Source organism: Hoplias malabaricus, chromosome Y (genome assembly GCF_029633855.1).
Source record: "Hoplias malabaricus isolate fHopMal1 chromosome Y, fHopMal1.hap1, whole genome shotgun sequence".
In the NCBI taxonomy this organism is placed as follows: domain Eukaryota; kingdom Metazoa; phylum Chordata; class Actinopteri; order Characiformes; family Erythrinidae; genus Hoplias; species Hoplias malabaricus.
Window position 1 is genome coordinate 21,360,061 of NC_089820.1, and position 23,491 is coordinate 21,383,551.

Genomic DNA, 23,491 nt, shown 5'->3' on the forward strand with positions numbered 1-23,491 from the left:
TGATGGGAACACAACACATAAAAATCAAGGTATATTAAATAAGGTTTATTTGAATACAAAAGAATGTCACATATGCGACAATAAACCTGCATTTTTAAGAAAATGGAGGAAATTTTAGCAGTGTGGGGTCAGTACAGGAGAGCGAACGAGGGGAATGAGATGAAGACTTGTCAAATAAAGATGAAGTTGAGCTACTGTGATTCTGCTCAAGGCTCGGAATATTAAACACAAAGATATACACACACACCAATAATATAAAATATGAAGTGGGTTTAATACTTTGGCAGCTGCAGGAAATTGGGAGAGGCTGGGACTCATGGGGGAGCTCCCTGTGTGCACCAGGCTCCCTTCTGTTCATGGTTTTAGGTGTTTTGCCTTGTAGTTATTTACTGTGTGTGTGTTTCTGTGTGTGCTGGTGCTGAGATGTGAGGCTGTCGGGGGGTCACCGCCTGTGGAAGTACATCTGCTGGCATGTGGTGTGTCAGGAACGAGAGGCGGACTGACGGAGCGGACGCATTCGCTAAAGCACAGTATATTTAATAAAGAAGAATAATAACAAAACAAAGAGACTTTAACATAACGAAAACAAACAGGGAGCCAAACAGGTTAAACGGGACACGAGGAGCAAATCAGGGCAAACGGGACAGACAGACTAAAGAACGAGACGACAGGAAATGAAACGACAACGTGGAAACTTACAGAGACAGACCGGATAACACGACTGACATGACAAAGAACGAGAGAACATGAGAACAATAGAACAATGACCAACCAACAGGAAGTGTAGGAAGGGGACTTAAATACAAGACACTGACGAGACGCACCTGAGACAGATAACAAGAAGGACGGGTTAACAGATGACAGACGAGGAGGCGGGACAAAGGCGGAGACTAGAACATAAACAAAACAGAACCATGTGCAAATAAAGCACATGGCGGGGACAACAGACTGACAGGACGAAGGCGTGACATGGTGTCCCTGAGTCTCGCTACACACCAAGCAGAAATACTGCCATTGTCACTAGTTCTTGATTAATACACTCTAGGGCCAATAAACATATATTAGAAGCGTGTTTATGGGACCAGTTACAGACCAGTGAACTGCGCTCAGTTGTTTGAGAAAATACAAATGACACATGTCACATATTCCACAGTTACTTTATTCTGAAATAATTCTAGAATAATAAATATTCTAGTGAACTTTACTCTCCTCAGAATGTAAGATGCTACAGGAAATGAATACACAGCTCAGATAAAGGTGGAACAGAACAGATGTTACAGGTGAAAATGTGTTAGAGTTTGTGTCATAAACACAATTTAGCTTCGTAAAATGGACTATTTAAGGTGGAATGGCAGTTCAAACACGAAGCTAAACTCATTATCATAAAGTTGTCTGCTCACAGTGGAATGATGTCATCAAAACTGGTAGAGATTTTTATTCATTTAAAGCAGAATGGGACATTTGAAGTCAGTGAATTCAGCCCAAGTGTTTATTTAATACAAAACACATCAGAATTCCACATCTTTTAAAGGGAAAGAAGACTTTGAATCAGATTTTGGTGAGTAATAAGCAAAGGTCAAACTTATTAATGTTACCACACGAGTACAGTAGAGGGGTTATTGTTATTCTTCTTATTATTATTATCATTATTACTAATAATTAATTAATATTATTTTTATATTTACACGGAATTTGTTTGAATACAGCTTTGTTCTGAATAAAGTTTGGACTTTAACAGCATTAAATAACTGCAATAAATTAAAATTTTAACCAATCCATGGCAGTAAACACACGCGCACACACACACACACACACACACACACACACACACACACACACACACACACACACACACTAGAGAGTAGAGGTACTGAACACACACCCTTATGCAAGCAATCCTTCACACATCCTTCACTCCGCCCAGACCCAGTTTTCCTTCAAGTACCAGGGATCAAAGCAGTGATGTTTCACTCCCAAGACTAATCCCCTTGTTACTTGAGTTTTTTTTTTAAAGATACACATTAATAGTAATCATCAAACAATTACTAATCAGCTAATATTAATTGAGGGCAGCACGGTGGTGCAGCAGGAAGTGTCGCAGTCACACAGCTCCAGGGACCTGGAGGTTGTGGGTTCGAGTCCTGCTCCGGGTGACTGTCTGTGAGGAGTGTGGTGTGTTCTCCCTGTGTCTGTGTGGGTTTCCTCTGGGTGAGTGTCTGTGAGGAGTGTGGTGTGTTCTCCCTGTGTCCGCATGGGTTTCCTCCGGGTGACTGTCTGTGAGGAGTGTGGTGTGTTCTCCCTGTGTCTGTGTGGGTTTCCTCTGGGTGACTGTCTGTGAGGAGTGTGGTGTGTTCTCCCTGTGTCCCCGTGGGTTTCCTCCGGGTGACTGTCTGTGAAGAGTGTGGCGTGTCCTCCCTGTGTCTGTGCACTGTTTCCTCCCACAGTCCAAAAACACACGTTGGTAGGTGGATTGGCGACTAAAGTGTCCGTGTGTGTTGCCCTGTGTGTGGCGCCCACTGCAGGGTGTATTCCTGCCTTGCGCCCAATGATTCCAGGTAGGCTCTGGACCCACCGCGACCCTGAACTGGATAAGGGTTACAGATAATGAATGAACGAATAATATTAATTGAATAGTTGAAATAATGACTTTGGGTTACTTTAAACTCTATACAAGAAGTCAAGCATTAAAATGAAATTAGCAATCAGTAGTTTTTCAATCAACCTGCGTTTATTCACTAGATCAGTGGTTCTCAAAATTTTTAGACCAAGTACCACCCATTACCAAACCAAAACCTCCAAGTACCACCTATGATTTTTACCTCAGAAACATGTGGCTCCTGGTTCTCCCTCTGTGCATAGAGCGTAAGGCAAAATTTTGCTTTGAAGTTTCACATATTTTTGTTGCTTTTTATTTACTTGAAATTTGCAGTTTAACACAAAATTATCAAAATAATTACTCAACATTACAGAGAGAAAACAAATAACTATAAGCCTAAACTCATTGTTTTAAACACAATTATGAGAACATATCAAATTTATGGGCAATAAGTGTTTTGAAAGAAATACAAAATGAGAAGAGGTCAATTTAATATCAGTTATGGGCTTTAACAGGCTCCAGGTGAAAACGGTGCGGTGCTTGGGGCAGGTCACAGCGGAGCTCTGCACTTGTAGTAGGTGAAGGAGAGGTGGCGTTGTGTTAAACCTTGTTTTAGGGCAGTAATGATGTGAAGAACGGTTTTCTTCTATTTTGTTTTCACGTGTACAGAATTCTCACTTAGTTTTTCTCTGTTTTTGCCTCTGGTTTTAGTCCTTCTGGGCTTCGGAGTATTTCTCGCCTTGGTCTCGGCTTGTTTTTCTCATTTCTGCTTTGCCATTTTCATAATAAAATCCAATTTGCTCACGTCTGTCCAGTAAGCAACTGAAACTGGGCTTTCTTTACACGGGTTCCTCAAAAACCTGGGGGATCGTGTTCCCTCCCTGGAAATAAAGTGGAGGAATGCTGTCATCCCCCCCTGCCACCTCCAAGTGTAATCAACTACAGTGTTGTAGCATGTTGTATTTTTCTACAATACAAATGAATTTCATTGGGGCACAATTATGGAAAATGTGAAACATTATGTAATTTACACAGAAAAACGTTAGATTTTCAGTTATGAATATATTCCTTAATTGAGTAGTAAATTATTCAAAGTCATTTGGCATACCTCCTCTTGCTGCTTCATGTACCACTATTGATACACGTACCACAGTTTGAGAACCACTGCACTAGATGAAGGCAGGTGACACCTGCTGGATGTTGGAAGTAAATCAGATTGCCTTTTATTAAGTTACTGAAGTCAAGATAGTTAAGGCTCGATCAAGTTAGGCTCGATCAAGTGAGATAGACTTCTTGTCCTGTGGGTATGTGTGACAGAGAGAGAGAAAGAGAGAGAGAGAGAGAAAGGGGGGGTGGGGTGTTTGGCATGACGTTTAATCTATTTATTATTTTGTTGCTTTATCTTGATGCAGGAAATGGTTTGGGTGTCAGAGTGGATAGAGTTAGAGATTGGTTTAGAATCTGTTTATAATTAGTCAGTTTATTCCTCACGTTTACATTTCTAACATTCAGCAGAGGCTCTGAGACTCAGTTTTAATCATGTTATATTGGACAGTGCAGGGTTAGGTGTCTTGCCCTAGGACTCTAATTGATAAAGTAAAGGTATTGCTGCTCAAGCTGTGAACTACTCCTCAGATTCAGATAGAGGCCTTAGCCACTTATTGCCCTGTTCTTTAATGGTCTGGACTCCCACTGGACCACAACAGAGCGGATTCAGGTAGTGGATCATTCTCAGCGCTGCAGTGATACTGACAAAGAGGTGGTATGTTTGTGTGTGTTGTGCTGGTACGAGTGGATCAGACACAGCAGTTGCTGCTGGAGTTTTTAGACACTGTATCCCCCCACAGTCCAATCTGTAAGACCCACCTATCTTGTTGATCCACCTTGTAGATGTAAAGTCAGAGAGAGTAGCTCATTTATAAAACCCATTGTGGTTTTTCATTGGTGTCTTGCTTTAATTTTTAAGAGTGTATGAAATCAATGCATCTTAAAAATCTACAATAAAATGCTAAAATTATGATCCCTATATAAGCGTATGAATGACAGCGAAAGGGTACCACCACAGTGCCAGTTTTTTTCTGAGACACTGAGGGCTTTAAACTCTCCAACACCCAAAACACACTTGCCCTTCTGGGGTCCTTTGGGGGTCAGAACAGGCTGAAAGGAGGCAAAAGGAACAGGTGGACTATGGTCTGTAATTGCAGAACTACAATGTGCTCCTGTGGTCTGTGGAGCTAATGAATGTAGAAAAGGGAGGTCAGTCTAGTTTCTTTAAACACAGAGTAATGGTTCAGTAATGGACAGTTTTGCTCTCAGTCAGTAGGGGGCAGCATTTCTCTCCCGTTCAGTCTCTTAATTCACTCTCCATTCTCAGGATTTGAAAATAGCCCCCTAGGAATGTTTATGTGAGTGAAGATATCACTGTAAATATTCCCACATTCCAAACTTGGGAATAGTGGAATATCCTGAGCGCTCTGAAACCGGAGAATCGCACCCATCACAATCAGAAACAAAGGAAAACAAGAATAAACAAAGTATGTGTGTGTGTGTGTGTGTGTGTGTGTGTGTGTGTGAGAGAGAGAGAGAGAGAGAGAGAGAGAGAGAGAAAGAGAGCTCTCCTGCCTCTGCTGCTACGGTAATACAGCGCACCTGAAGTGGAAGACGCTGCTCATCAATCCGCACCAACAAACCCTCCACACCGAGGGAGCTGCTGAGCTCCATCTTAAGCGACACTTCCCTCAGCCAATCAGCGCTCGGTGGAAGCCGCTCGCCAGCCAATGCGGTCGCGGCAGGAGGGGGCGCGGCCCCGCCCTCCACATGACGTCATGCGCGAACAGCTGGTCCGCTGCGAGCCGCGGAAATGTGGACGCGCACGGCGATATAAAAGGCGAACGGCCGCGCTCGCGAGGAGGTAAACAGTGCGCGCGCGTCGCCTTGCTTTGTGTCGTCGGTGTGTGCTGCGAGGCTCGAGCTCGGACATGCGGCTCCTGTTGCTCCTGTGCGCCTGTGCGTGCTCCGCCGGAGGTGAGTGATCCATCCGCTCGTTAGCGCGTGCAGGAAGGAAGGAAACGGAGGAGGGGAGCTGGGGGTGGGGGGTGGTGGTGGTGGTGAGTGGAGGGGGGGAGTGGGGATCGTGGGGAGGTTGATGCGGAGGAGCTGTCCCCTCGCGCTCTGGTGCTGAAACACTTCCAGTGCTGCCTCTCCGGCTTCTGTCCTGGAGCAGGAGCAGCTGTGTGGATGATGAAGGACTGATGCTTATCTGTGATTCGGGACTCTGATAAAGCCGTGCTAGGCAATAGCCTCGCGACTGGGGTAGCTCTGCTCCTTATGTGCCACTTCACTTTCACTTGCCCACTTTTCTGCTTCTGTTTAAATGCCCAGATACACGAGGAAAAGTAGACATACCCGTTATTACACCGTCATTACGGCATCATTACACATTACACATATGTAAACATTGTCCGTGTCTCGGCTTGTGTTGGAGCTGATGAGGCTTCGGTGCAGACTCTGTTTAAGTAGTAAACTGCTCTTTCTTTCCACATAAAGCATTATTTGGTGTCTTATTTTAGTGTAGACTACATTATGTTTTCTGGCCAGTGTTATACTTTTTGTAATTTAATACACATGCTTCAAGCATTGACTAAAGTAAATTACACAGCTGTTAGGCAGGTATTACTCTATTATTACAGGAATACACAGTAGTATCAGCATTAAAGCACATCCTGTTTCAATTTCCCATTGTATCTTTTGGTTGAAGCTAAGGAGGCTTTTCTATAAACTTTATAATAAAAATAGTCTGCTCATTCTTTCTTACCACATAAAGCATTTTTTTGGCATCGTATTCACATGTAGATCACCTGTGCTTTGCCACCCACAGTTTTGTAGATTTGAATTCTACTTTTTTATATATTCATTCTGCAATGCATAAACAACTATAATTTCACAGGTATTACATTGTTGTTACACGCATAAACAATATTTTATCAGTACAGTCATGTTTTTAACTCTTTTAACTCTTTTAACCTGGTTTGCTTTTCCATCACATCCCACAGTGTTTTTAAAGAATACAAATTGTTCTTGACTTTCTTTTTGTTCTTTAAGAGGAAAGTCAACATAATCAGTGCAAACTTTCAGAAATGAACATTCAAACCCACACTGGACAAACAAACTAAACACGAGTCCTGGGCACTTCCACAGCTATTATTATTATTATTATTATTATTATTATTATTATTATTATTATCTATCCATCCATTATCTGTAACCGCTTATCCAATTTTAGGGTCGCGGGGGGTCCAGAGCCTACCTGGAATCATCGGGCGCAAGGCGGGAATACACCCCGGAGGGGACTTATTATTATTATTTATTTATTTATTTATTTTTAAATTATTTATTTATTATTTTAACTGAAGTAGAGATTTGGAAGAAAAAACTGGTGACTGCGTGTGTCACCAGACTGTTCTTATTTACATTAATGTTTTATTTTATATTTTTCATTAGGTAAAAAATTGCTCATTATCATTAATTATTATTATATTTACAGTATTAATAAATTAATAAATACACATAGTTGTGTTTATTCCTCCTGGTATTTAAAGGCTAATATTAATAGATAAAGGTTAATTACACAGGTCTTACACTATAATTAGGCAGTGTTATACACTGTCAGAAAAAAAGGTACGGTAATCGCTCATTACAGTTCCTAAATGTACAAACAGTGTTAATGTACCTGTAAAGTACAGCAGTGTTGTTTAACTCCAGTTTACTTTCCTAAAGGTACATTTCTAACAGTGTAGCATCTAAAGGACATATAGTCTGCTACTTCCTTAATACAAAGCAATTACATGGTTGCTGTATTTACAGTTTATATCTGCACTTCAACACTGACATATTTCCTCTCATTTACATTTACATTACATTTATGGCATTTGGAGTCTTGTCCAGGGACTTAACATGGCAGGGAATTAAACCCTAGCCTTCAATGTTGAAGTTGAAACACTTAATGAATTTAGCACAGTAAACTACATAGATATACCACAGGTATTACTATGTTATTACAGGCAAAACACTTAGTAACCAGAGAAACATGCATATATAAACATTTTCCATCGTATACTTCAGCGTATGTTTCAGTCAAGGAGGCTTTTTTATAGACCCTGTAACAATAAAATGTGTTTTTAACATTATTGCTTTATACTTTAAAAGGGAAGCAAACACAAACAAAGCTGACATTTACAGATTAATATTTAACACCACACAGAAAAATGAAATGAAAAATGAAAGCCTAAATTACTTCATGAGCAGCAAAACATTTTTTCAACTGACTGTAGAGCATTAGAGAATAATCCCTTCTTTTAAGAGCTCCAAGCTTTTCCATTAAATAGGTAAATTACATAGCTATTACACTGTTGATACAATGTTATTGCATTAACAACAATAAGAACACCATAAACATATGCTAACACACTCTGTTTGGCTCTGTATAAGTTTGAATAGGTTTTCAGTTAAGGTTTTGTGCATTTTCTTTCTTTATTTTATTTATTTACTTATTTCTTCTAGTCATTTCCACAATATAAAAAGAGTTAATGTTTTTTGTTCAAACTGAGGAGATTAGTAGTGTGAGGAATTTCCAGCACAGTTCTCTTTTCTAATAACATCTATCATGAAGCCATCTTAAGTCTCACCTGCGATGCTGCAGAAATGGAGGAGGCGGTGATACAGAAATTGGCTGAGAAGCCAGAGCAAGACAAAACAAGCTTTACACCAAAACAGGTTAAAGTCCTCATTCATACATGAAATATCAGTGTTATATAAAGATTAATACCACCTTCATTACACAGTGATGTTTTTACACTGTATGTCAGCTGTTATTGTAGTGAAAACGTTGTTCCACAATGTTAGAAATGCAAATTTAGCTTTATGTCTTCTGCTGTGAATGATGCCATTACAGTACAGTGACTGCATTGTGAGAATACTGAGCCACAGTGTTGTTTTAGACTACAACGTTTGTGAGTACAGTTTTCCAACTCATGAGTCTTGAAGGATTTGTCGTTGTTGTGCACATGGACGAGGCCGAAAAATTTAATTTAATAACTATAAAAAGTTAGTGAACTTCAGCAGATTTGAAATGAGAAATCGGCAGTGAGACTGACTATGGTTTTGTTGCTACACAACTCCAGGGCGATGGAGGTCTGGGTCTGAGGCTTACCTTGGGGGCACTGACTATGCTGAGCTTGGTGTGTTTTACCTGTGTCCGCTGCCCAGGCATTGGGGCTGCTCTGGTGCACTCCTGGTGCCTGTTAAACCTGCGCTAAGTTTACAGTGTAGATGGGTGGTCAGACGTGGTGACCACTTGCAAAAACAGCGTCATTCTTTAGATCTGATATTAGTTCTGCTACTAATTAACCTGCTGGTCTTAGCACAGACACCAGGTCAGTTGTAAACAAGTTGTCAGATTTGTTCAAGCTCTCTGCCATGTTGTCTGCTCTTTTTTTTTTTCAGACAATGGATGAATTATTCCTGGAAAAAACGGCCATGTAATCAGTTCTATAGCAAACAAACTCATAGACAGATAGCATCTCTTCTGGCAAATGATTAACATGCACGCTGCTGAAGGAGGCTTGAATCAAGACGGGTCACGAGGCAATTCATAAAGATGGGGGGGAATTGATGAACAGTGCTGTATCTGATACGTGACAGTGAAGGAGTACAGAAACAAGTGGCAGAGGCCTGGCGATTGCTCACATTGATTGCAGTATCGATGAGTAGCCGGAGTGTAGTGATCTGCAGAGGCACACATAAAGGAGCTGGGCTGATAAGCCATGTAGTCTCACGGGGCATGAGTCACAGCAGACCAAAGAACAGCCTTCTGTGACGGGTGAAGAATATCATCGAATCAAATCAGATTTATTTGTATAGCGCTTTTCACAACTGATGTTGTCACAGAATTCCAGTAAAGACAGAAGTTTTAACATGAAATGTAAAAAACCCCAGGAGAGAAGCCAGGGGCAAGGAAAACCTCCCTCAGAGCTGAGGAAGAAAGCTTGGAAGAAACCGAGGCTCACAACTGGAGGGGGGGGGGGGGGCTATCCTCCTCTGGTCAATCTACAGGTAAATAATATTTAGGAGTCTGTGTAAACTTCAGTGTAATGTGCGCAGCTGGTCCAAGGCAAGTGGCGTGAGCAAGAGTATGGGCAGCCGGTCTGAAGCGTGGAGCAGGAGCTCGACTGTCAGTCATCCATCAGCATCCAGCCGGGCAGGTGGGCGGTGGTTTACTCTGAAAAAGGCAGAAGGCTGGAATTATTTTTTTTTTTCTGTTTGGGTGAATGTAAAGCAGAGAATGTGAACATTCCTAGAGTGTGACTAATGACTCCAGTAGATCTGACTATGACAGCTTTAACAGGAGCTTTAAAAGGAGAGAACCAGAAGGACACACAGACGTGGGAGCATCCTGAAACACTGGCATCCCTCCGCTCCATTGTCGACAAACCTGAGTGATCACATGTGAGCAGCGGGGCGACAGCACCAGTGTCTCAGTTCCATTCCGTCTGAGGGCTACAGCGGGCTGTGCGTCTTTCTCTTTGTCCTCCAGTACCTTGTTGTAGATGGGTCTGTCCCTCTTTCTTCTTGAAGCATATTGGATATTCTGTTCATATTTAGAAGGATCACGTTTGGAAAGAGTGGGACAAAGTGGGGAGTGAGAGAGAGAGAGAGAGAGAGAGAGAGAGAGAGAGAGAGAGAGAGAGAGAGGGATTTGGAGCTCACATAGTGAGTGTGTAATTGTAGCTTTAGATGGCCTGTATGGTTTTCAGATGATCCAGAGATTGAGTTTCAAGCAAATACTGATCAATCTCTAGTAGACAAGTCCACATCCTTTCAGACCCTGAACACTGAGCTATCTTCTCAGAATGGATTGATTTGACAGGAACACGTCTGGGTTATTTAAGAGTGGAGCATGTTTTTCTACTCTCCAGGTTTTGAAAATTCCTGTCTTCTCATTTGGACTGTAAATTACACACACTGAAAAAAAAATCTGTAAAATTTACGGTAAAAAATTGGCAGCTGTTGCCAGAATTTCACCATAAAATATACTGTCACGTCACATAAATTTTACATTTAAGAACTGTTTTGTTTACAGTAATTTTCTGTTAAAAACATATATACACCATTTAAAAAGCCATAGTATTTACATAAAAATAACAAAGAAGCATTGTTTTGCCATAAAATTAACATGTAAATTGTGTGACAAATGAGAGAATGGAGACTGAGATTTAGCCGTATTTAGATAAAGCACTGCATCCTATATTCAACCCTGAAAAGGAGGTATGATGTATGATGTGTGTACTGGTGTGGATGGACTGCCATTGGCATTGAACATGTGGTGGTTGAGGGGACTGTCTGATGTACAACAAGGAGAAAGAAAAAGAAAAACAGGGGCTATAAAAGATTAGGGATAATATACAGTGGTGTCTAGCTTTTCGCACAGTGCTGCATTTGTCTTTTATATTCTTCTAAACTGCCCACAACTAGAGCTACCCCTAAAAATAAAGATCATTGAATGGTCCTTGGGTTGAGAATGGGTTTTACAACACTTTGGGACACTTTTGAAAAAATTCTAAGAAGGTTTCACTGTGCTTTCATAAATCAGTTACAGATGTGTTGCTTTGAAGAACCTGTTGGTGTAAGATTTGTTATCGAGGGGGGAACCAGACAGTGGCTTTTGTATGAAATTCTTCCAAAGAATCAGTATCTGGCAGTAAATTGTCCTGTAACATCATGTAATTTAATGTCTTATCATCCACCCGGGGGCTTGCTTTATTCAGTTTTGAAATCGCAGAGTAACCTGCAGATCTTTGACAATGTAATCTTATTTCTTTGATGTACCATTAAATGAATTCATGGCTTTGTAGGTATGAATTATTGAGACGCTGTGTTGCAGGGCTGTGCTGGCCTGATTAGAAAGCTGCATCAAAACTATATCAACCAGGAGATGAAAAAGGTGTAAATGACTTTATCTCGAGTTGCTGAATACCAGGAATGTCAAAGGAAGCCGTTCACAAGGAAGGTGTTGTCACTCAGAGGTGTTGGTGATGGATCCCAAAAAGTTCCTGCTTTTCTTTCACGTCTCCAGTTGGGGACCGGAGTAAACCTTTTCCTCTCAAAAGGTAGAAATGACCCACAAAGATTCGCTTAAGCAGAGAGACATTGTGAAGAAAGCATCCAACTATTGCCAGTGATTAAGCTTTTCAAACGAGTGTAATAATGATGTTTTAGGAGCTGTCACATCACGAGCTGTTGTGCTTTTTAAAGGAACCGGCTGTCCTCGCTCAAGTTTCGTATTTTGACAAAAATGCAAATAAGAGTAAGGTTTTAAAAAAGTAGGCAGTGATTAGGAGAAATGTGTAAACATCAGCTGCAGAGCATTTCAGGCTGTTTTTACATCTTTCTGTCGGCTGCAAATTGGCTTCACTGCACTGGAATTGGAAATAATCACCACATTTCAGGAGAACGACCAGAGGAAACAAAGGTGTCTCTGAAGCTGTTGCCACTAATGTGCCGCTAAACAATGGCAACTTTTCTTGCTGTTTTAATGCAAACGCTGGTCTTGAGAATATTTTTGTGGAGAGTATAGAGCTTGATGTTAAAGGACGACTAATTTAGGAAATGACATGTTATTGCTACCTAAGTCTCTGCCTAGTGGACTTGGGCTCCAAGATAGACATACAACACAAGCCTTAGTACAAACCTATTCAAATGGATCCAACTTTGTTTTTTATATTAAAAAATATTGTCCACTAAATTATCCCTTGCCTCAGGGTTAAAGTTGATTTTCACAATGTGGCAGTATTGTACTCTGCTCCTGAGTAAAGCTTATAGAGATTTTGTAACTTGTAACTGATGACAGGTTGTTTATTCAGGTTGCCCTCCAATGGTTCAGTTTCTTGTATAGATTCATGTGTTTTTACCACTGTTTTCTACATAGCTCCCTGCTACATCTTATCACTAATGTTCCACTAGAATGTAGAAGCCCCCCGTTATTGCAATCTCCATCCTCCTATTTATTGTGATGCACAAGTAAGACAAAGGCAGAAGAGATCCACTTGGAGAACAGAGGGTCCCTCCCAGTGGTCTCATCTATCTTTAGAATTGCTGATGAATCTGCTGGGTTCAGGATGTGACACATTACTGTTCGTCTGCTGTGTCGGTGCCCAATCATTGCATTGCTCATGGCACACAAGAAGGAAATGGCATTCAGCAGCAGGTCGGTTTACAAAGCTACATATCGTTAATTTTCCCAGACACCTTGGTTTTCCTGGTCCAATTAAAAGCAGCATGCTGGAGCTGACCACTGCGATAAACAAAGGCATTTCCAATGCTGTCAGCTACTCTCGAGTGTCCACATCTTGGCACTAATGAATATTAAAAAAACAGTATCCATATTTCTGGTTATATAAAGCAAGATTATATTCACTGGGGACCCTTTCTCAGAAGCAGTTAAAACCAGCATGCTCAACAGCCCACCGATCCCCCTTTTTTATTGCTTTTAAAAGCATACATTTAAGAGCATATTATAAAAGAAACCCTGAGGAACAATTTATAATGCAGTTCTATTGCTCAGTGTACAGCTAGAGTGCTTCTGTGGTGAAAATAAGAATGGAAGCTGAGTTTAAAACCATTTTTTTGTGTCTTAAGCCCAGTTGTTATGCTGCAGATCACCTTTGTTTGTCCAGGGCCAATTAAAACGCAGGGGAGATAAATGGCGCCACTCTAGTCCCACAGGAGGGATTTAGGGCATCTTTGCTTTGCGCAACCTTGATCAGCACATCATCCGTCGCAGCGCTCTGATTGATGCGACGCCAGTGCATAATTCAATATTGTGCCGCACCAACTTGCTAATCTCGTATTCACCAGGAACTAATGGAAGTCTGGCTCTGTGCAAGCTCAGTTTGCGGGAACTCAGATGGTGGGAGGCTTCCAACGAAGCAGCAGCACTAGCTTTCAGAGCCTAACCGAGCCAAGAATGTGAGCAACTAGCGGCAATGCCAATTAAAAGGCGTCAGAAGCATGGCCCAGGGCTGTCAAAAAAAACAAAAAAATCAATATCAGATTCAGAGACACATTCCGCATCTTAATGAGATTTATGCATGATGATTGCTCTTCAGACTCCTTGCGTTCCAGACACAGACTAGTGTCATGAACGACATGTATCAGAGGAATCTGATTCATCAGTTTAAGAGGGGGCTGCTCTGATGTGTGCACTATTAACTTTGTTGACTTTTGGAAATTCTTTCCAAACTGGATATGGGTGGTGCAAGCCGTTTAATAGCAAGACATCGTTAGCTTGATTCTATGTAAAGATATATATGGATACAGTCTCTGAGTCCCTTTTTGTTATACAGATATGCTCAAATAACCCACATTCTAGTCCTGGCATTGTTCTGTGTAACAGATGTGTTTGCTTGCTGTGATTATTTACTCGCTTAATGGCACGTTTCCACTCTATGGTACCTACTCGACTCGACTTGACTCAGCCCAGCTCTTGTGCTTTTCCAATGCCCAAATCTGGTCCTGGTCCCTAGTCCCTGCTCGCTTACTGTTCCGACCCAGCCAAGCCGACCCTGCAGAGCGCTGATTGGCCAGAGAGTCCTGTCAATCACCACCAAATGCAGAGCTCCAGCACAGACTTGTAGCTTGTAAAATCTCTGAAGTTGCAGCAGCTTTCACATTTGCTTTTAACTGACCCACAGAGGTAGCTTTACCCTGTAACTTTATTCTGAGGTGTTTTGAAGAGGTTCAAATGCTCCTTGGGTCAGTGGCCGATGACAATCTCCAGCTAAAGCCAAATGAGCAACATGGAACATTGATCTGTGGGAACTGGGGCCGTGTTCAGTCCAAAGAACCAAAACAACACACAAATACACAATGAGTAAACAGTGTCTAACCGCCAGGATTGTTGTTGTTTTCAAACCGAATGGTTCCCATTAGAGACAGGGTTTTGCGACATGACCGACTCTATTTCGTTGGGGCACTGTGCTAGTGGAAAAGCGACCAGTGAAATGAGCCAAGCTGATTGCAGTGTAAATGCACCATAATAATGTCATTTATTTGTGAACTGGCATCAAAAACAAAAGTATAGTGGTTTGGTTCAGGCTAGCACATTTAAATATAGGACGTATTCACACATATAAAAGCTGGGTACATATTGGATGTGTAAAAAATGCAGCCTACTCATATTATTTTATATTTAAATTATTATACATATATGTACAAATTTGGATTCACGTAATCATAATAAACTCTTCATAACTTTTATTCCAACCCATTATCATGGCAAAATAGTCAATGTCACTAAACTGTGAAATGTGAATTTCATTAATCCCAACCCAAGTGTTTCCTCTCAAACTCCAACCCTAAATATTAACATTTACATTTACCAAACCCTAACCCTAACCACAACACTACTTCAGGCCATATGGTAAGCTGTAGTAGCAGAGTGTGCATTTCACGCTTTATTGGCAGAAAAACATGGCAGTATTGGTCCAATTTGGCAAACTTGTGTGTTCCCTGCTTGGGCCTGATACAGTGCTGGTTATTCAATATTCCCTCATACTTTGTAGACTGGAGTGCTGCAACGTAACCAAGACATGAACCGGTAGGTTATTTATTAAAGATTTGGGGAAGTTAGGAAATCATTTTCTTTAAGAAGTCTTATTCAAGAGGTGAGGGGAGGTGGTGGTTTCCTACCTTCCTCCAAAAGTTACACAGTGCAGTTTCTGCAGTGCTGAGTGCAGAGTAGTTGTAGTTGCTCACACTTTCTTACAGGTAGATAACTCTGATAAGGACTACTGATTAGAGACCAGTCTGACCAAACGTAGCATCCACTGGAGACGACACTTGAGATTCTATGTTCTTTTTGTTTGTAGTAGTGCATTTGCACTTATATACCATCCACTTTACCCCAGGTTTCTCCAGATGTGCAGCACCAATCACTGCAGTCTCTCTACAAGACGTGTGCTGGAAAATGTGAATGTGTTTAGCGTATACAATTCCTCATGATAGGCCCAGCTCTACTGTAATTTTACCATAGTGCATTTCCCTGCTGCTAGGCAACAGCAGTATTGTGTTGTTTTGTGAGCCAGCTATTATGTAATGACAGTAATTAACCAGCATGACATCAAAAATCCCTCTTCACATATATGACTTTTTAACTCTGTACGAATAATCAAGCATGCAGAAAAGTGCCTGTAGGCTCGAATAACTTCAGATGATGTGAGGTGACATATAGGGCAAGTGTGTGTATGTATATAGGGATTTTTACAGCGCTTTAAAAGTGGCTCAGCCAATCAGATTTAGAAAGGCATCTATTGGCTTTTAAACATCTTTCAGCCTTCTCTTCCTTCTGAACTTCAATGAAGTTCCATCCATTGTCAGCACTTGAATGTACAAAGTAACCCAAAGTAACCCATTTCCTGACACCCTTGAGCTCATCTCCTGCAGTCTGTGAGTGTGTATGTGTGTGTGTGTGTGTGTGAAAGGCATGTCCCTGGCTTCTGGCTGAGAATTAAAAACAATTCAAAATGTACAGTGTTCATGTCCCTTTGATTTGATTGGTTCCTTCAGGCAGATTTGACGACGACAAAAAATAAATAAGTTATCAAAATAGAAAAATCAAAAGCCGTTTTATTTTTTTCTTTCCAGACGCAGAGTACAAAAAAAAATGATCATCAGCAGGCTGACAGGCTAAAAGCTGCAGCGTGTGATGTTATAAAGCGGCGGAATTCAATCCCAGTTCTGGGCCCCTGCTGCTCTGCACACTTAAGTGTTTTCCCTGTTCTAACAGTCCTGATTCAGCTAATCAGCTAATTACAGAGCCCTTTGTGAGTTGAATCAGACGGGTAAGAGCAGGGAAAGCACAAAAAATATGCAGTACAGAGCAGGCTGGAGATCAGGGTTTTGATTTCACTATAATAAAGATGTGACAGATTAAAATAACAGGGACTTTCATGCATTAGTGAAGCCTCGAGTCCCTCAGGGCCTCATTGCCATGCACAAGAAGGATGAAGATATAGAATACAATCAAACAAGTGCAGTGCAGTATGCTATGAGTACAATATACAAGACAGATATGACTGTGTGAGCCAGACCTACTACAAACAGAGGTTATGAGATGTGAAGATCACAAGGGTCTAACTTTGGGTTAAACATGGGGGGGCTTAAGGGATCTTCATAGTGTCTGAGGGCTTAAATAGAACAACCAACGCAGGACTCCAGAGTGGTGTCCCATGATCTGGAAATCATGACTTTATTCCACTGGAATGCCTCTGGGATGTCTAAGAGTCTGAGAAAGCAAAACCGGCTTTGTTCTCTTTGTCTAGATGGCTCTCCTTCTTTCACAGTGAGCCTGAAGCCTAAAGTAAATTAGGCAGTGTTCTCCTCAAAGCGTGCTGAGCTGTCCAGTGTTAGTGACTGCTAGGTCCTGTCCACACTTATTCAGATATGTTTAAAAACAGAGGTTAAAACAGAGACTTCCCATCAACATCAAACCAGAAGTGGTTTATGTGACTGAAAATTGAGATATCTGAACACTCTTCAATTTGGAGATTTTTAAAAAAAAACATTTGGTTTGAGTGTTGTGGTATTTACTAAACTAAATCACAGGCATCAGATGGGTGGGAGTGACATGTTAATTTCAGCTTTTTAGATGTAGATGTGGATATTTTCAAAAAATGAAATCTTAAAAAATAAAACCCTCTGTGTTTAAAAAAAAATATCTTGATGTGGTTGGTACCTCAGAGGAAACATGTGCCAGCCTCCCCGCGTGGTAGATATGCTTTTAAAGGCAAGCTGAAATGAAATTTGAATGCATTTTCATTCCTCAATGTGACACATATTTGAGGGAAACAATACTATTAGACAGAAAGACAAATGGGCGGGGCATGAATTTATCTATGGAAATTTGACAGGATTGTGAAAAGCGGCTTTTTAAAAGCAACTCATTTTCCTGAACCACTTCTTATTGTATGTTTATATGAAATGATCAATTCAAATGATTCAGTTTCACTTTGCTCAATTACAAATAACTCTTTTTAACTAAGGTAGGGCGGCACGGTGGTGCAGCAGGTAGTGTCGCAGTCACACAGCTCCAGGGGCCTGGAGGTTTTGGGTTCGAATCCCGCTCCGGGTGACTGTCTGTGAGGAGTTTGGTGTGTTCTCTCTGTGTCTGCAAGGGTTTCCTCCGGGTGACTGTCTGTGAGGAGTGTTGTGTGTTCTCTCTGTGTCTGCGTGGGTTTCCTCCGGGTGACTGTCTGTGAGAAGTGTGGTGTTTTCTCCCTGTGTCTGTGTGGGTTTCCTCCGGGTGACTGTCTGTGAAGAGTGTGGTGTGTTCTCCCTGTGTCTGCATGGGTTTCCTCCGGGTGACTGTCTGTGAGGAGTGTGGTGTGTTCTCCCTGTGTCCACGTGGGTTTCCTCCGGGTGACTGTCTGTGAGGAGTGTGGTGTGTTCTCCCTGTGTCCACTTGGGTTTCCTCCGGGTGACTGTCTGTGAGGAGTGTGGTGTGTTCTCCCTGTGTCCACATGGGTTTCCTCCGGGTGACTGTCTGTGAGGAGTGTGGTGTGTTCTCCCTGTGTCTGCGTGGGTTTCCTCCAGGTGACTGTCTGTGAGGAGTGTGGTGTGTTCTCCCTGTGTCCACATGGATTTCCTCCGGGTGCTCCAGTTTCTTCCCACAGTCCAAAAACACAAGTTGGTAAGTGGATTGGCGACTCAGAAGTGTCCATAGGTATGAGTGTGTGAATGAATGTGTGTGTGTGTCTGTGTTGCCCTGTGAAGGACTGACACCCCCTCCAGGGTGTATTCCCGCCTTGCGCCCAATGATTCCAGGTAGGCTCTGGACCCACCGTGACCCTGAACTGAATAAGCGCTTACAGATAATGAATGAATGAACTTATAAGGTGTTAAAGTATAATTTTCTCCACAAACCCACAGTATGTGCTAAGACACAGCTAGATCTCTCAGATTCTTGAATCCATTCAGTCTGAATAGCCTCAGATATAACCCACCCAAAGGTACATGATAGTTGCCTGTGTTTCTGACCATGTGGTGACAAGTCAAGTCTAATTTCCAGTAGCGACTGAAAGCAAGAAAATACAATGTGTTACCATTTTTAAATTTGCCTCACCCGCAGACGTACAACAGCTTGTGTCTGACGTTGTTTTGAAATGATATGGAACAATGAATTTTGCTCCGTATAAACTCATATTAATTCCAGTTAGATATTAAGAGAAGCCCTAGCTAGTGTAGACTAATTAGTTGACCAAAACAGAGAAGATAATTGTGCAAGATTAGAACAGTGCCCTTTAAAGTGTTTGGTATAGGGATGGGCGATTTCCTCTCTCTTTTATCCCAAATTCAGCGCTAAACTTCAACTACTGGGCTTGTGTGTTTCTCCACCCGTTTACAGACCGCGACATCAGCAGTCATTGAGCCCTCCCTGTGGCTTTCTCAAAATCCACACTTTTTAGCCGACTTTTAAAGACACAGAACAGTAATTTGACACAGCACACATACATTATAAACACCGCCCTCATTTTGAGATACCGTCCACATTTGTAAATACCGCGGTGTATGGTATCATTGTTATACCGCCCAAGCCTAGTTCAGTAGTCTACAAGAGCCAACCAAAGAAACTTTTATCAACTTAATCAAACCTGGATTACCAGAACCCTGGGTTGAATGGCTGAGAAGGAAAGTCTCCACTTATGTTTCCTGTTCCCTTAAATAGCCTCGCTCCTTCCCCTCAAATGAGATAGAACACCAGATGCCCATTAGCCCATTAGGCATTACTGCAGCGCAGAGCATCAATAACTATGTTCACATGCACACAACAGTGCCGCGACGCTCTTATTGAGGCTCAGAATTTAGACCGATCCAAGATGTTTACAAGAGGCATACAAAGGCGTGTCCATTCACAGTCCTGTAAACACAAAGACCACCACCGACTCTGTTTACTATAGGTATATACTTCATTCACATGATGTTACATCTATAATATGATGGGATCTGTACAGGGCTGAAGACACTGTAGGGACTCAGAACCCAATATTCTTAGGACTGACCATTAATGTAATGAGAAATCTTGGAGTGGTCATTATGGACAGCTCACAGACGAGGTTGTCATTTATTAAAGTGGCCAATTCCAATTGAACTGACCAGCTAGACGTCCCAGACATTTTTCTCCTCTGTCGGGATGCCATTCCTTCAACCTCAATGATTCACAGCAGAAGCTTGTCGTGGTTTTCCTTCAGAAAGCAGCTGATGCGGACAAGTACCCCCTCTTGTATTTACAGAATGTTCATAAGCACAGAACAGACTGTACGCCAATCTGTCCTGCATTGAATCATAATCTTGATTCGTACACTCCACCAGACTCCTGCCTCTCTCTCCGTGAGCCGGACGCCATGCCCAGGCTGGAACCTGCAACAATCTGGGGAATGTAGGGGAGAGAAAACAGGGCGAAGAAAGTGTCCCGCGGGCGGCAGGACGTTGATAGAGAGCAGGACGAAGGATCCCTAACCCCACCATTAATCAGCCACACGACTCATTACTTAGGAGCCACTACAGCCATGAATCAAAGCTCCAGAGGTGGCTGTGCGTGAAGCACCTGCCTGCTGCGACACAGGCGGGAGAGGATTGCAGATCTGTCCGCTGTTGTTTGCTTCAGATAAACATCTGGGATTAGGTCTAAAACAATTACGGTCGAGTGCACAAGACTGAGATCACCCTTATCAGTAGGAATTATTTCATTTCCAGCAGAAACAATAATTAAATTCATATTAATTTCCCAGCATCAGGGAAAAAACAAAACAAAAACATTTCAACCAACATTTTTTCAACTAAACCAACAGATTGGAAAATTTCACACACTCACACCTGTGGACAAATCAATCCACCTAAAAACACAGTGTTTTAGACTGTAGGTGGAAACCAGATCTCCCAGAGGAAACCCACGCCGACACAGGGAGAACACACCACACTTTGAACACAAGACCCTGAGTCCCTGGAGCTTTTTGGCAGTGACAAAAATCAAAAACGTGGCCTGGCCTTTGTTCTGTAGGAATCCCATCTCTCTCTCTCTCTCTCTCTCTCTCTCTCTCTCTCTTTCTCTCTCTCTCTCTCTCTGTATCATTTGTTCGGACATGTGGACTGGTTTGAACCAGGTCTCAGTAGGGGTCAGATATTGGTATCAATTCTCAGCCTATGCTGAGCTCTGGTTTACCAAGTATCAGTATCAGAATATGAATTTTAATGACAGCTATCCAACAGAGCGACTGATGGGTTCTGCTCCCAGTCGCAGCGGTAGCCTATTTCCGAGTAAGGGGAAATGATCTTCTCAATGTAACACAGCAAAAGCGAGACCTTCCATATTAATCAACGCCCTTGTCATCACAGAGTTCAACATTATTAAACCGGCGGTAGCTCGCACAACCATGAGCTGCCATCCGTGATGAAAAACAAGAAAATTAAAATGACACCAGGTCAAGGCTTATCGGAGAGGTGTACAAGGCGCCAGGAGCTCGCAGATAAATGAGAAGTTGTTGAGCAAGGCGGGACAGCATTCATAGTCATTTAACTGATCATGTTTATTTAGTTCATATCGAAAGCTATAGCAGCAGAGGGGCCGTAAAAGGACTCCGGAGCTCAGGGTTGCTTTTGAAGGAGCTGGCCAGGGACAGGAAGGAGAAGGTAATTGATGAAGCTGTGGACATGTCTGGTGTTAGCTTATTTGTCAAAGAGACAGCAGCACTGCTCCGGCTTTATTATATTGGCATCTCGTGTCCTGTTTGCTTTTTTTCGCCGCATGTAGCAGGTCATGACAGGGATTGGCGGGGTCCAGAGTAAACCACCACTCAAAAATATGCAGCTACTCCTTGGTCAGAAACTGACGACTGACCACACACTACCACACACCTAGATTATATAACCACAGCGGTGTGAATGCTACAAGTAGTCAATTTTTGTGGTAAGTTAAGGGTTAAATCAGCACATGGTTGGCTGATTGTACTCAGTCAGGAGTGTAACGTACAGAGAAATCACACCCTGGTCTCTATGTAAATTCTGTTAGATTTGATTAAAGCGAACATTGTCTAAACCCTGATTCAAAAATGAGAAAAAAACAAGTAAGAACACAAAGCGAAAAATACTAAAAAACAGAGCTTCTGTTCAGTCCTCACTCCTCGGCTCCGGTGCTGAACTGAGCTTTGGCTCATTCTTATTTAAAGGGACAGACACAGAGACCGGTTGTTCTGAAGAGGCCTGTTCAAACAAGAGGAGAATACTGCGGTGGTATTTGATACTTATTGTGCCACATATAGAAAAAGGGTAAAACACTCATTCGGTCATTTATTTTCTAGAACTGCTTCATCCTGTTCAGAGTTGTGTGTCCGTCCATAACAGAGCAGCACACACTCGCCCAGTGAGTCACACACTCACACCTGTGGACACTTTTGAATAGCCTTGGGGACAATCTTACTGGCACAATCACCATGCCACGCAGAGTATAATATGTCCCCTTTATGTGTACTAATTATAGTTAGTCTTTAAAGAGTGTATACAAGACCTTCTGGCACCTACAGTGCATGAAATACCAGCCTCAGCGTAATCATTAACTAAACCCTGTGCATAATCATAGCCCTTATTCTAATGTTAGCCTCCTAGGCTTCTTTTATTATACTTTGTGTTTGATCACAACAGTTTTCAAGCACTGTTTTTTATATTTGTTCTTCAGGTAAATACAGACAGTCAGTTTGGAACTTGCTTTACAATGAATTTGAATTATATCTGAGAAGATGTATGTAATAGTTTTTGTTTGAAAGCAATGGCCAGAACGATAATAAAATAGAGGTAATAAAGTACTCATACAGAAATCATATATATATATATATACATATATACATACATATATATATATAAATATATATATATATATATAAATCATAAATAGACGACGCTCTCAGAACGGATACGAACAAATGTTTCAAAATAGATCTGAGCAGCTGCGCAGACGCTTTATTATTATTGTTCAGAAATGTAAGACTGTTATAAAAACACATGAAAAAAGAATCATTATGAATTCCCTGTTTTTATAATGTCATGATATTTATAACCACAAATATGATTTATGATATGATAACTGCACACTTTCCTAAGCAAGATGGCTTAAGCATTTTCGTATTCTGGTGGCTGCTTTATATTCTGGGATTGAGGCACACTGTTGTGGACTGTAGCGAAGGCTGGACTCGGAGCTGATCTGCAGAGCTCTGGTGTTTAAGCCTCTGCTCCTCTCAGTATGTGGCGCTGGCATTAGAGACGCTTAGCTAATTGCGCTCGCCCCGGTACATCCGCTCCCTCACTGACTCACCGGCTGCCACCAGGGGGATAGCGCTCTTCATCCTCTGTCAGGACCCTTTCTCTCTCCCTCTCCCACTCTCGCTTTCTTCTACATCTATCCCATGCTTCACGCAGCTTTGGCAAAGGTTATTGCGACGTTCCTTCATCCCCTGGCAAACATTAATTAATGAGAGCGTTCAAAGGCGAAACTTCACTCCTGGCGTCCACAACGAGTGGCTTCTTGATTGCTGAGCATGTGGAGAGTAATGGCGCTGGAGTACCTGGTGCTTTAAGAGGAAACTGAACTAAATTGCCACTTGGCCACTCCTGCACTTACAGACAGACACTCTCTACAGAAAATTCCGATCTTTCGTAGCCCACCCTCGGCTTTGTAGTGGCTTCAGATGAGAGGATTGATGAGAATTAGGAGAGATCAGTGCCATTAGAATCACTAATCCGAACCTAATCTGGCACAAGCCAAACAAAAGCTGGCACTGAGACCGCATCAGTTAC

At 41.9% G+C, this 23,491-nt stretch overlaps 1 protein-coding gene across 1 annotated transcript in view; it reads left to right on the plus strand.

Annotated features, from left to right (window-relative positions):
- Nucleotides 1-5,515: 5,515 nt before the first annotated feature.
- LOC136679078 (transmembrane protein 8B-like) overlaps nucleotides 5,516-23,491 on the plus strand; it is a 227,492-nt gene continuing 209,516 nt past the window's right edge. Inside the window, exon 1 of the mRNA XM_066657358.1 lies at nucleotides 5,516-5,620. Coding sequence (XP_066513455.1) covers nucleotides 5,575-5,620 — 46 coding nt within the window. The 5' untranslated portion in view covers nucleotides 5,516-5,574. The remainder of the gene's footprint in view (nucleotides 5,621-23,491) is intronic.